The 14097-nt window shown below is 37.3% G+C and overlaps 1 protein-coding gene across 2 annotated transcripts in view; it reads right to left on the bottom strand.

Annotated features, from left to right (window-relative positions):
• LOC137284924 (regulator of G-protein signaling 7-like) overlaps nucleotides 1–14097 on the bottom strand; it is an 89932-nt gene that overhangs the window by 13156 nt on the left and 62679 nt on the right. For both annotated transcript variants that reach the window (XM_067816973.1, XM_067816974.1), the window contains exons 11-13: nucleotides 3585–3788; nucleotides 602–697; nucleotides 238–366 (exon numbers count right to left, since the gene is read on the bottom strand). In XM_067816973.1, the coding sequence (XP_067673074.1) occupies nucleotides 238–366; nucleotides 602–697; nucleotides 3585–3788 (429 nt within the window). The remainder of the gene's footprint in view (nucleotides 1–237; nucleotides 367–601; nucleotides 698–3584; nucleotides 3789–14097) is intronic.

Here is a 14097-nt window from a genome sequence, read left to right as displayed (position 1 = left end):
TTCACATTATAGCTTGATTAATGACAACAGCATGACTTAGCTGAACTTCCATAACCATCATCTGAATGTCAAGAGTGGCAGGAAACTAAACAGTCTTCACGCAAATATAAGTTCTGCCTTGTTTTATATCATCTGAGTGAACTGTAATTGTACCAACAGATGTCACTGGTATTTTGATACAGAAGAATGTCACAATCCAAGATGGCTGCTATAAGAAATAAAGGGCAGATAACTCACTTTTTCTTATTCCCTGGTTGCAGTGCATTAGCCAATAGACTCTTATACTGTTCAGATCGAAGAAAACGAGCATAGCTGTCTTTCTTCATCAACAGAAAGATATGTTCCTGAGCAGCCTCAAAAGTAAACCTGAAAAATATATGAAACAGAGTGATAAAAAAAATACTACCTGTATTTCTTACATTAAAATCAAGAACTGCTAGAGCTTAGCCTAGATTTATCTCAGCACTAAGATAGTTGTATGTAAATATTAAGGCATGGCACTTATGACTACCTTAGTGCTACGAGAGCTTCGAAAATCAAGGCCCTGGTCATCATAATGTGCCCTCACGCTTACAGATAATAGTTTGCAAGCATGTCCTACCTGTCTGGCTTTTCCTTCTTTAAGTTCTGCTGGACAATTTCCATTGTTTTCCCATCTATATTGATCTCATGAGCTGAACCGGGATTCAAGAATTCACTGAAAGACAAAACATCCTCATGAAATTCGTGTAAAATATGAAAATGTAAATACAGATTTTATCTACAGTTACTTTACAACCATTCAAGAAAGCAAGACATTTTAGCCACTAGATTCAAACACAAGTCACAGCTGATAATATCCAGTCCATAGAAGAAGTCATTATCCCAAAATCTTCCACATTCCTTCAAATATGCAAGTTTCCGAATTATATAATCTCATAAAAGTAAGTGTTCATGTTAATGTCTTCTAATAAAAAAATTGACAAAATGCCAGTTGCATTTCTTTTGAGGTTCAGTATTGTTTCCTACATTGCAACCACTAGAATATCGTTCGCAGTTTTAAGGGAAGAAGATGCATGATCGGATTAAGATAGAAGTGAGCATCTAATGAGACTACCAATTGAAAGTCCTTGTTGACCAAGCATGTTGATTATGCATGCATCTAATGATAGCTGATTGATTGTTTGTTGAATCACACGTTATTTTAACCTACTGATGCCAGCAATGATGCTGATAGTGTAACTCAGACCATGTTTCAAAACTTGAATATACATGACAAAAGTACATTGGAGACACAGTTCAGTTGCCAAGGTCAAATAATGAAAAAGCTCAGCTACAAGAAATATTTTCCTACTGTACCGTAACCCTTGGGTTAACAGAAGTTGCTCCACCTCATAGCAAAGGGAAAGTTCCTAAATCAACTCATGCCTACCTCTAGAGCTATACTGATAAAGTTATCACTGGGGGAAAATGAATCATGGAAACAGGACATCAATTAGATAACATGTGATTATTGTTTGATGTCGCTTCTAGGAATTTTGTTTCAGGGCACCAAAAAATAAATAAATACATAAAAGAACAGAAAAAAAAACCCAACTAAATAAAGACAAAATTACCTCAATAATTTTCATGATTCTAAATTATTGTCATGTTCTTTGGACCTGTGGCAGCACCGGATTAAAAGGTAAACATTTTACATTACAAGGATGGCAACAGGAGAAAGTGGAGTTCAGCTGAAAATCAGCCGTTGGTCTTGGGGATGGTCAAGATTGACTGATTTACATTTAATCCGCGGATTTCCACCAATGCACAGAATAAATTGCCATCCCTGATATGATGACTTGGTATGTTTTTGGTTCAAACAAGAGTCATGAGAAGTTGACAAATCATCTGACAGTTACTTGATGTTTTCTTAGATCAAGTTTGAATTGTTTCCATGGAAGTCATGAAAAATATAAATGCCATATATCTGTAAACAGCAAAAGGCACCACTTCAAGATCCATCTCATATATCTGTCAAGATCTGTTGAAAGATATCAAATGGTTTTTGAGTTGTGCTCTGGAAATGAAGCCTATCCCTCCATTTTGAGACTAAGTCAGAATTGTTTCCATGGAAACCAGGAAAACTAAAAAATGCCAAAACATTGTAAATAGCAAAAGGCACCACTTTGTGGTCTGTTTCAAATATCTGCCAAGTTTTGCTGTGAGATATTGAATAGTTTTTGAGTTGTGCTCCGGAAACAAAGCCCATCCCTCCATTTTGAGACTAAGTCAGAATGGTTTCCATTGAAACTGGGAAAATGATAAATCACAAAACTTGTAAATAGCAAAAGGCACCACCTTAGGGTCTCCCTTACATATCTGTCAAGTTTTGCAGAAATATATTTAGACGTTTTTCAGTTGTGCTCCAGAAACGAAGCCCATCCCTCCATTTTGAGACTAAGTCCGAAACGTTTCCATGGAAACCCAGAAAATTATGAATTACAAAAATCTGTAAATAGCAAAAGGAACCACTTTGGGCTCTGACACATATATCTACCAAGTTTTGCTGACAGATATTCCGAACTTTTTGAGATGTGCTCCGGAAAGGAAACACACCTCTCACTTTTGAGACAATGTCTGAATTGTTTCCATGGAAACCGGGAAACTAAGAAATCACAAAAACCTGTAAAAAGTAATGGGCACCATTTTAGCTTCTACCAAGTTTTGCAGAAAATAAAGAACGGATTTTGAGTTCTGCTCAGGAAACGAAGCCCATCCCTCCATTTTGAGAAATAGTCTGTAACACTTCCATTGAAACCATGAAAATAATACATCATAAAAACCTGCAAACAGCAAAAGGCACCACTCTGGGGTCTGCCAAACATATCTACCAAGTTTTGCAGAAAAATATTGAACGGTATTTGAGTTGTGCTCCATTCCTCCATTTGAGTCTAAGTCCGAAACATTTCCATGGAAATGGAGAAAATAATAAATCACAAAAGCCTGTAAATAGCAAAAGGCACCACTTCAGGTTCTGATTGATATATCTACCAAGTTTTGCAGAAAAATATAGAACAGTTTTTGCGTTCTGCTCCAGAAACGAAACACACCTCTCACTTTTGAGACTATCTTCGAAACGTTTCCATGGAAACCGAGAAAATGGTAAATCACAAAAACCTGTAAATAGCAAAAGGCACCACTTTCGGTTCTGATTGATATATCTACCAAGTTTTGCAGAAAAATATTGAGCGTTTTTTGAGTTCTACTCCGGAAAAAATGCCCAACCCACTATTAGACTAACACCAAAATATTCCATTGAAAAACAAAAAAAATAGAAATGCTGAAACTGTGTAAATAGCAAAAGGCACAACTATAGGTTGAGATTATTATATCTATCAAGTTTGGTCTAAAAATACTGAACGGTTTCTGCTGCGGAAACAAAATGATTATGGACAAACGGACGGACGGACGAGGCGTCGACTATATCCCCCCACCGCACTACATGCTGGGGGGATGAAAATGAGTTCGGCAATAAAATAAGGAGGGTCAGTCAGGTGATGGGAAACAAAAAATAAAAATGCTGCCCAAACCAACATTACACTGAAACTAGCTGCAACACATACTCATAGATCCTGTCAATCATGATTGCGACCTTGGAGAGGGGACAGAACTTGAGGTCTTCACAAGCCTTCCAGAAGCGGATGTTCTCATGGCTGTACTCCTTCTTGAGGAACTTCTCAAACTCCTCCCGACCCACATAATCCGACAGCAACTCATGAAAACTGTATGCCCACTTCTTCACTCGACGCTCAGTCGGATTTTCGATGCTAAAACAAATTGGAAAGATTCTTTGGATTCATGTAAGAGTTCTGTTATATATTGTACTAAAACTAACACCTACACCAAAAAAGGACTGATAAAGTGTGAGTTGAGTGGAGTGGAGTGGAGTGGAGTGAAATGGAGTGGAGCAGAGTGAGTGAACTTGGCAACTTTGAACAATTATTTCATGACTTATGAATCCTTAAGTTTATCTTGAACAATGATCACATAACTAGTCACTATCTATCTCTGACATTAAGTTAACTAGTTGACACCAATCTCAGGCTTCCCAGCAACAAGTTACTGCCTGTCTTCAACATCTATTCAACTACTTTTTGCCTATCTCTGGCAATTTCAGAATGAAGTTACTACCTATCCCTGACATCTGGTCTACAAGATGTTGCCAATCTTCAGCTTCTAGTCAACTACTGATAACAATCTTTGGCATCTGATCAACTAGAGTAGCTCTTTGCTAGACTTGAGTCAAGCAATTATTGCATTTATCTCACAACTTTTTTGTAGCTGTTTCTCATGTAATTAACTCAATACTTGTGAACAAAGTGATATTTGACAGTGTGATTAAAGAAACACTGTACTTACGTACTTCAAAGTTACCTATGCTGAACCGTACTATTGAGGTAAATCTGTACACATGTAATACTCCACAAATATGTTTAGTTTGATCATTTAACATGTTTTGGAACATGATATCAACAAAGTGACTAAAGAAACACTGTACTTGTGAATTACTGAACTACCTTCACTGTACTAATGATGTAAAGTCTGTAAACATGTAATAATTAATATATTAATTGTTTGACCCTTTTACATACTTATGAACAGTATGATTCTTGACAATGTGATGTAGGATACACTGTACTTGTGTATTACGAAGCTATTTGTACAGACACTGTACTAGTGACTTAAACTCTGTATACATAATTATGGGAATAAAAAACATGAAACCCCCCCCCAAAAAAAACTTGATTCCCTCAAGACTAGACGTAACATAAAAGCCTTGGCCATACAATCTGAAATATCTACTGGCCCTAATGAACAGGGAATGGCCCATGCTCAATTTTGTCAAATGAAAACTGGAAGACAATGTTCTAATGGAGCACCAAGACTCTCCATCAGTTGCTTGACACACCTGGGTGCAATGTTTTATGAGAAATCTCATTTACATAAGTTTGAAAAGTGGTCAATATTTTGTGGTGTCAGCCAAATTATCTGGTGTCTGTATAAAATACAATGTCGGCTATCACCAAATTTGAAGACCTTGGGTACAACAGTTCATGAGATATCGTGTTAACAAGAATTGGGACATACATAAGGATGCAGTTGAATACGTTGCAATAGGGGACAGTTAAAAGCTCAATTAATAACATTGAGCGAGTGAATTGGGCTTTATGCCACTTACAGCAATATTCAAGCAATATCACAGTGGAAAACAGCAGAAATGCTCTTCACACATTGTGCCCACGTATGTAATAGAACCCATGATGAGTGAAGGCTTTGGTCATTCGTCTACTTCACAATTCCTATAACAGTGAGTGATTGAGTTAAGTTTTACGCCGCTTTTAGCAATATTCCAGCAATATCACGACGGGGGACACCAGAAAATGGGTCCTATAACAGTGAAAGTCTAAGATTGCTTTGATTGAAATGGTACATCCTAATTTTCTCTGTCAGAACACTTCTAGACTACTTTATCATTGTAGTTGTAAGTAGTTAGGGGATAGCAAGTCCAGAATTATTATCTTACTGCGACTGGAAACATCAATAATCTTGTAGAAGCTGCAGCAAAATGTGCTGAATCATCAAATCATTAATATATGACCAATTACCAGAACTAATTGCTTGTTGTTCATTGTCCACAAAGCTTTAAAGGCAGGTGAATTCAATACTGCATCAATAACTGAGACTAGGTACGAACAAACTCAAGAAGATAAATTGGACTAGACACTGAGTTTTCATTTCCATAAAGTCAAACAGTGTGTGTGTGCATGTGTGCGCGTGTGTGCATGTGTGCGCGTGTGTGTGTGCATGTGTGTGAGTGAGAGAAAAAGAGAGAGAGAAAGAGAGAGAGAGATAACACTTCAGATGAAATTTTTACAAGTCCATGGACTTGTACTCATGAAAATTTAGACTCAAGAGCATGCTTGTGACTGCTTCAACGTGTACCCAAAACTTACATGGTATGAGATACATTCCAGATGAAGCATGCATTTCCATTGTAAATATTGACAATATATAAAACTGCTCAGGGCAATGAAAATGGGAAATTGTTTAAATCTTCAGAGGCAGATTTTGTCATTTTGATAATGAATTGGTCAGTCTTGCTTGACAACAGTAATAGAAACTATACTAAAATGTGACATAAAAATATAGTATCAAACATTTGCGATTAAGCAAGCCTTGTTGTATTAAACTCAGGCAAGTTTCTATGTTTAGTGGACTTGTCCTTTATGAGTACTTGAGTCATATAGCTTAGAAGCAGAAGCAAGAACAGGTTTCAACATCACCCAAGAACAAACTTTATCTGTGTCGTGAATCAATTGGCAATTAGGGCAACAACCTACTCCAAGCTTGGACCACTAGCTGCCATCCTCTACTTCAGAGATAGCAAGACAGACGTTGCAGCATTTTCATCAGATGGGGTATGGTAATGGCTTTTCACTCAGATCAGACATGTTACCCCATTACAATACCTTTCCCTACTGGAGATTAGGGAATCAGTGAGTGAGAGAGAGAATGACAATATACCAGCTATATGGTGGCCGTCTCGAAAATACTCAAGTCTGGACAAGACAATCTAGTGATCAACTGAACGAGCATTGGTCTGCATTATTAGGAGTTGATGACACGTGTCTACCAAGTCAGTGGGTCTGACCACCCGATCCTGTTTAAGTCGCCTCTTCTGACAAGCTTAGTCATGATTGGGGAATCAAACACAAGCTTTAGCTTGATAATACATTTTGACCATCTGGATACCAAAAAAGGCAATGTATGTCTGCTTGTACTCTCTAGCTTTCCGCAGTAATTCTTATTTATTTTTGTGTGGTATTTTTCATCAATATTACAGAAATATCTAAATAATGAAGCAGGACAAGAAAGTGCATGGATCAACATCATGAGAATTTATGCACAGAAATGGGATACAATGACATGCAACAACCTAGAGAATGGCTATCTGGTCCTAATACAAGTTCTCTACAAAGCCATAAACTTAGTCACAACTATGTTTATGAATCAGGATATTATAATTAGAGTTTGTGAATTTTTGACTGACATGTGACGCAGACTTTCAGAATCTGCGCAAGCTTCCATAGATCCCAGAGAATTCTAATATTATACATATGTACCTTCCATTTCCTCAAGACCAAAGAATGCCATGTAATACCCTTGACTTTAGATCCTTCCTATTCCAGTAATAATATACTTAATTCTAGAGATATGGACAGTAACTCTAACATTTCTCTCACATTTTCATTTCTCACTTTTTGCAGACAATGCTGCTCCACAGAAATATGATATTTTAATGTCCAGCTGTTTATTGAGGAAATACTATTTCAAGGACAGCCTGGTTTGGGAAGATACATCTTACTGATAGATACCTAGAAACACTGACATCTTACAGACAGTCAAAGAGATACATGAACATAATGCCGTGATTGTGGAACCTACTCTTGCAACAGTTGTTCAATCAAAATGTGCAGCTGCAGTTTTGAACAAATGATTTGGGTCTAACAAAGATGTTTGGGGTTATTTCCATGTGGAATGTATCTCAGTTATGTAGATGCTTGAGGTTATCAGTCCTGAAGATTATATCTTGATCATAAAAATGTATTAGTTCATCTGCATTTTGACCACACACCTTTGTCAAATGTGTATTTTGTAAAGTAAAATATCAAGAGAGTGAGTTGGGACCACTAGCAATATTCCATCCATATCACAGCTGGGTACACCAAAATGGGATTCAAATGTTCCACTTGGTATCCAACCTCCCTGAAAAATGTCAAGAACCTAACAAAAGCTATGGAAACAGTCCTACACGATTTGAATTTTATCAGATTTTGTGAGAGCACACTTCTCCTTACCTGTGTCTGTACACAACACCAGACATTTCACAACAAAGTCATCATTCTCACAAACTGTAAATTAAGCTACATCCTTGTCCTTTGTAAGCTGGATGATAACTGTGCTTCCTGATAGGATTTCATGAAGACTTGGATAGAGCTTTACTTCCTGTTAGAGGTGCCACATTGGTATCTACCAGCATGTCATCCTATAATGCTGTCATACACCACATACAGGATGTCAAATGTGAAACAAATCTATGGCACTCCACACATACAGGTCCCCACCACACAAAACCATACAGGTCCCCAGTTGGGGTCTACCAGTCTGTTATGTCCTGTAACCACTGTAACCAGCTTGTTCTAGTCAGTCCCTCCAATGGACATCATCGGAGACGTTACCAGTGAATTTAAGGCTTTCCACACAACAGCAACATGATCATATCATCACACCAAACTTGATACAGGTCCCAAGTTGGTGTCACCTCGAGTGCCAGGGCACTCAACACATCAGTAATATGATAACATCACATCAATCTTGGTACGGGTCCAGTTTAGTGTCTACTAGCCAACTGTTTTTAGGCACCCCACACAACACGATGACACCATTCCTGTCAGCTAGATGAAGAACTCAGTGGTATGTTGTCCTGTGAAGATCTCCTCCTACGTCCTACTGATTAATGCCACAGGACTTCACTTGGTCAGCATTTAGATGACACAAAAGCACTACACACAGAAGGATGATGTAAGACAGTAATATCACAGGCACTCCACATGGAACAATGTTCTTACAACTCCCCAGTACACTTTACAGATGTCCTCAAATGGGAACCACTAAAATATGGTCCTGTAACAATTCCTAATGACCAAGACAGTGATATCACAGGCACTCCATCATTACTACATCACTCCATCCATCAGAGCTGCTCTAATGAAAACTACTTGAAAGTTTAAGCACTGAATGTGAAGCAGCTGAAAGCTACATCTGCATGACATCACGGGAAGGAAGTTGGAGGCACCAGTTTCCCAAAACATGAACTGATACCAGATGTAGGTTTCAGTTGGGATCTATCTGCCAGTTGACCTTCCTGTTTCCATGTCTGCTTTACAAAGAGTTCCCACAGGGAAGTCAGCAGATTATCATACGCAGCACTGACTTATGCTGTAGACATACTCAAGTTTATCACATTAACCAACTGTATATTATAACACCCAGTATGGCATAAAGGTTAAAAATATTTATATGAGACATTTTTGCATAAAGTTTAACATAAACCATGAGTCGTTTTTGCACAAAGGTTATGCATTCCAGCATATTTTCAAATTACAATTTCAAATATGTATGAAAGATATCATATATCTTTCAATGAACAAGAAATAAATATTAGACATCTGTGTGTTGATATTAATGACAAAACTGAATGCACGGGTATGTCCTGAAAATGTTGTAATCTTGACTTGCCACACTTTCTATACTTGCATGAGCTGTATTGGGTATGACAGTTTCTGGGTCTTTATGGCAGACTAGAGAGTGGGACTTTTGTGGGGTATGTGGGGATGCAGACTTACCACACTTTCTATACTTGCATGGGCTGTATTGGGTAAAATAGTTTCTGGGTCTAGATGGCAGTCTAGAAGGTGGGACTTGTGTAGCATGTGGTAATCTAGACTTGCCACCCATTGTCTACTTGCATGATGTGTATTAGGCATATTCGTTTCAGAGTCTGTATGACAGTCTAGTGGGTGGGGAATTGTGGGGCATGTACGGTATCAGGCTACTGATATAGGTGAACCAGGAAGTGTCTACTTGGTAAGTTAAGATTCACACATTGTATATCACTTTAGAACAGCTAGTGTCAGGAAAAGAACACAGACAGCAACACTTGTATTCAATAAATATGAGCTTTCCCTGATGCCCTGTCAGATGGTAACAGCAGGTGGGGTCCGCAGAGGAGGGGGAAGGGGCAAAACACCATCAGTAATGATCACATCTTTCCATATGTACCATGAATAAACACATCAGTACTGACCAGGTTTTCACTTATAACATGAATAAACATTATCAGTACTCACCAGAAGCCAAATTAATCAAGATTCTAAGAATTTTCATAGAAACAATATAAGAATCATCAATACAGACAGACAGGTTTATTTCGTAGATATGGCCATGAGACCAATAGTCCACAATGACATCTTGTGTTAAATTATTGCAGAGCGCCTGGACAAGATTTTATTTACAAAAAAATTGCGAGATGGAGTATAATGTTATGGTTCTTAGTATTTAGAAGATGTATAAATTTATGTATATCCGGGTTCATGGAATAGATACTTGGTATATAGTGGGTTCTTTCTGCTGCATAAAGAGGACATTTCATCAGCACATGATACTCATCCTCTGGTGTATATTTGCAAAAGTTACACATGGCTAAACTAAGGTCAGTGTCTTTAGATCTTCTATACCCAACTACTTTCAGATTAGTGGAGCCGCATCTAAATTTTGTTAAAGCTCTGCGCAGATGTTGAGAAGAGAGTGCAGTCAAATACGGTTCTGGAGCAATGTCTAATTTGAAAGTAGAGTACATGTGCAGTGATTTGGAGTCCCTTATATCCTGTGCCCATTCCTGGTAGTATATGTCTTTACAACGTTGTTTGAAAATATTTAGAAACAGTTCACAATTCCCAACATTTTGGTATAGCCATACATAAGCAAAGCCATGTTGAAATAGTATTGACCGTACTGCTGAAGCCCAGTTGACATCCCTGTTATCGGCTAGACGTTTAAGCATATCATACACGCGACGCAAGTAATGTGAATCCGGTTGCCAAAGCAGACGTACCCAAAATGAAACAACTCATGACATGTAGTTTACACGCAGAGGATATCTCCCACATTCGGCTAAAACTGCCTTGTTCGGTGTATGATAACCAACGTGTAGTACGTTTTTACAGAATTTTGAGTGTACTTTTTCTGTTTCATGGCGGATAACAGTTCCCCAAATTTCTGCTCCATACAATAATATAGGTTGGATTTTACAATCAAAGATTTTGAAGAGAATATCAAACGGTATTCTTTTGTATCTGTACATGAATTTCTTAATAGGAAACAATGCTTTCTCTGCTTGCTTACATAAAACATTGCAAGCTTCTGTGAATACATTTCTACAAGACAACGTTAATCCCAGATACTTATAATAGGAGACAGTTTCTAGTTTCTCTGTTCCAATTGACCATTTTTCTGTTTTGGCTATTCTGCCACCTTTTTTGAAAACTATGACCTTTGTCTTATTTGTGTTAATTTCCAGTCACCATTTAGTACAGTACTGTTCTAAGACATCAATCTTTTTCTGAATCATCAATATCACACTTTGATAAAAGTTACTCGTAAGAGTATATCAAAAATCATTCTTATTCATGTACTGACCAGGTCTATACTTGTACTAACCAGGTCTTCACTTACAGCATGAATAAACACCATCAGTACTGACCAGCTTTTCACTCACACTGACAAAGTCTTTATTTATTGACTGGATAAACGTCAGTACTGACCAAGTCTTTACTTGTACTAACCAGGTCTTCACTTACAGCATGAATAAACACCATCAGAAGTGACCAGGTTTTCACTCGTACTGACCAAGTCTTTACTTGTACTAACCAGGTCTTCACTTATTGCATGAATAAACACCATCAGTACTGACCAGGTTTTCACTCGTACTGACCAAGTCTTCACATATTGCATGGACAAACAACATCAATACTAACAATGAATAATTTACAATATATTATGACACACTCCATTCTTTCAAGCTATGAAACATATATTGATTGTTAGTTTGATTCAGTTGAAGGAGAAGTGTACCAGCGTCAATGAATCACATACAACGAAACAGCAGGAAGTACAACTACACTGCCATATCTATCATTCAAATATAGTCAATAGACATATAATTCAATATTTGCAAGTTGACTCTATAATATTAATATAATCTAAATGCAGAAAAAGTCCATGTATTTTCTATTATTCATGAATTATTTTATATGTTTTCAAAAGCAGCAACTTTAAAAAGGAAATACATGAACAGTGATCTTATCTTCCTGGGCATAATAATTTGTACCTAATAACTTGTGACCTATTTTCAAGGCAAACTCTAACAAAAAACGGAAAACTGTTTAAAGCAACACTTACATAGAGCATCCACAGCATACTGGGTACATTTTCATATTTGCATCCACCTCAGTCTCAATGTCCCAGTATCAGTTGTCATGAAGACACAACAAATCATCGGTGCACTGCCTTACAGTACTTGTCCAAATTCCTGTCTTCTTTTTGAAATTCAAACTCCACTTTACAAGTGTCACAAAGTCTTTTCACATGAGGTTTCCAGGATTATGATCATCATAATAGTTGTGCTTCAGAACGGCTAAATCTTAACCATTCTGGAGAAAGGAGGTACCAGCTCATGCAGGGGAAATTTATGAGTCAAGAAACTGGCACTGACAGCATCTTCCCTGATACAAAATCACAGTCTTCAGTAACATCATGCTGCATTATATGAAAGAGGATGAGTGGGAAGATACTACTTTCCAATTAGCAAATTAGAAATGATATTGTGGACATGTGTTCGGGGAAACACATCAGTATCGGTTAATTAGGCTAACATTCAATCTCTCCACATTAACTCTCTCCACAGAAACAACAGGGAGCCCTTTAAGAAAGGAGAAAACAATTATAACAGAATTTATCATCTGAACAATCTTTGATAAATATCCCTTTGAGTCTACAAGCCAAACATGGCATCATTTTCAGTGCTATATAACTATTGTTACTGTAGCTCACTAAAGCGAACAGAATGTTACCATGCTCTGGCTTGAGAACAAGAAGTCTAAGGCAAGGAAATGTTCATGCTTTCATGCTTTCATGCTTTTAAATAGAGTCAACGAATTCCTGCAACAGTAACACATATTTGATATTAACCTTGAGTCTTTTCAAAATACATCACACTTTCACGTCAGACAACTGTGTGGAACAAGACCATGAATCGATGCTAAATACCTGAACACAACTACACAACAAAAAATTCCAGTAATGTAAACTGCTTTCTTCCTTCAATAATAACAACCATCCCTACAAAAGTTACAAATATCTGTAAATAATACTGAATATTTTCAAAATAAATCTAATCATACTTACACAACTGTGTTGAACACGATCATGAATCAATGCTAAATACCTGTATGACCCACCTTTCGAAATATTCCACTAATGTATACTGTGACAAATTTAATTATCAATAGTATTTCAATTGAAAGACTGAGCATATTATGTGAGAAAAATTTCCTAAAAATATAGATGATCCTGAATTTTGGTTCAGTATAGGAACTGCCCATACACGTTGCGTCATATGGATGATGTCCATCATGTTTTATTTTGCCTTCTTACATTTTATGGTCTTTTTACCCAAAAAAACTTTTAAGTGACTAAAACCGTCCCATCAAAACATTACTACCAATGAGTTAAACTCCATAAAATGTCCATGATGGAGGACACATGTTCTCCTTCGTACAGACTCCCATCAGCTGATGGCAGATGCTAATCCATCAATAACATCACTTAGCAATAAACAACAAAGATATTTTCGGTAAATTTTCCCCTGAAACCTGTTCATCCAAGTAATTGATGCTGAAAATCAACCATGCTCATGTTAGTGTTTGACAAATCGCTTCTTGCTCTCACTGACAGTAATGAAGAAACACTTTCCCACACATTTTCGTCATTCTAATCGATGATGACGTCATCAGACCCACCACAATGCGTGACTACAAACTTTCACCAAAGTATGGGCTGAGTGCACAAAGACGTGCCGAGCGACAGTTTGCACAGAAATCAATTGCAATGGTCAATCACTGTGTATGACAAACACAGATGATGGTGATAATTTACAATGACTCATCCATCAACGAGCTTATATGTACTGTCATACCAATCTTATGGTCTAAAGATTCCTCTGAAGATCAATTACATCAGAGATGAAGAAAGAAGTATACAACAACCCCCAAAAGGTGATACAACATTTACCTTTGCACGAATTTACTTTTAGGAATATGACAACAGTAACCTATTCCTAGGTTCTCGGAAGAGAAATATGACAGTAACCTTCTCCTAGACTCTTAGAATAGGGGAATATTTCCAGTAACCGACCCCTAAGTTATTGGAACAGGAATATGATAGCCACCAACCATC

This window comes from Haliotis asinina, chromosome 5, assembly GCF_037392515.1.
Source record: "Haliotis asinina isolate JCU_RB_2024 chromosome 5, JCU_Hal_asi_v2, whole genome shotgun sequence".
NCBI lineage: Eukaryota > Metazoa > Mollusca > Gastropoda > Lepetellida > Haliotidae > Haliotis > Haliotis asinina.
The sequence above is the reverse complement of the archived record's forward strand: the minus strand, read 5'-3'. Positions and strand labels throughout refer to the sequence as shown.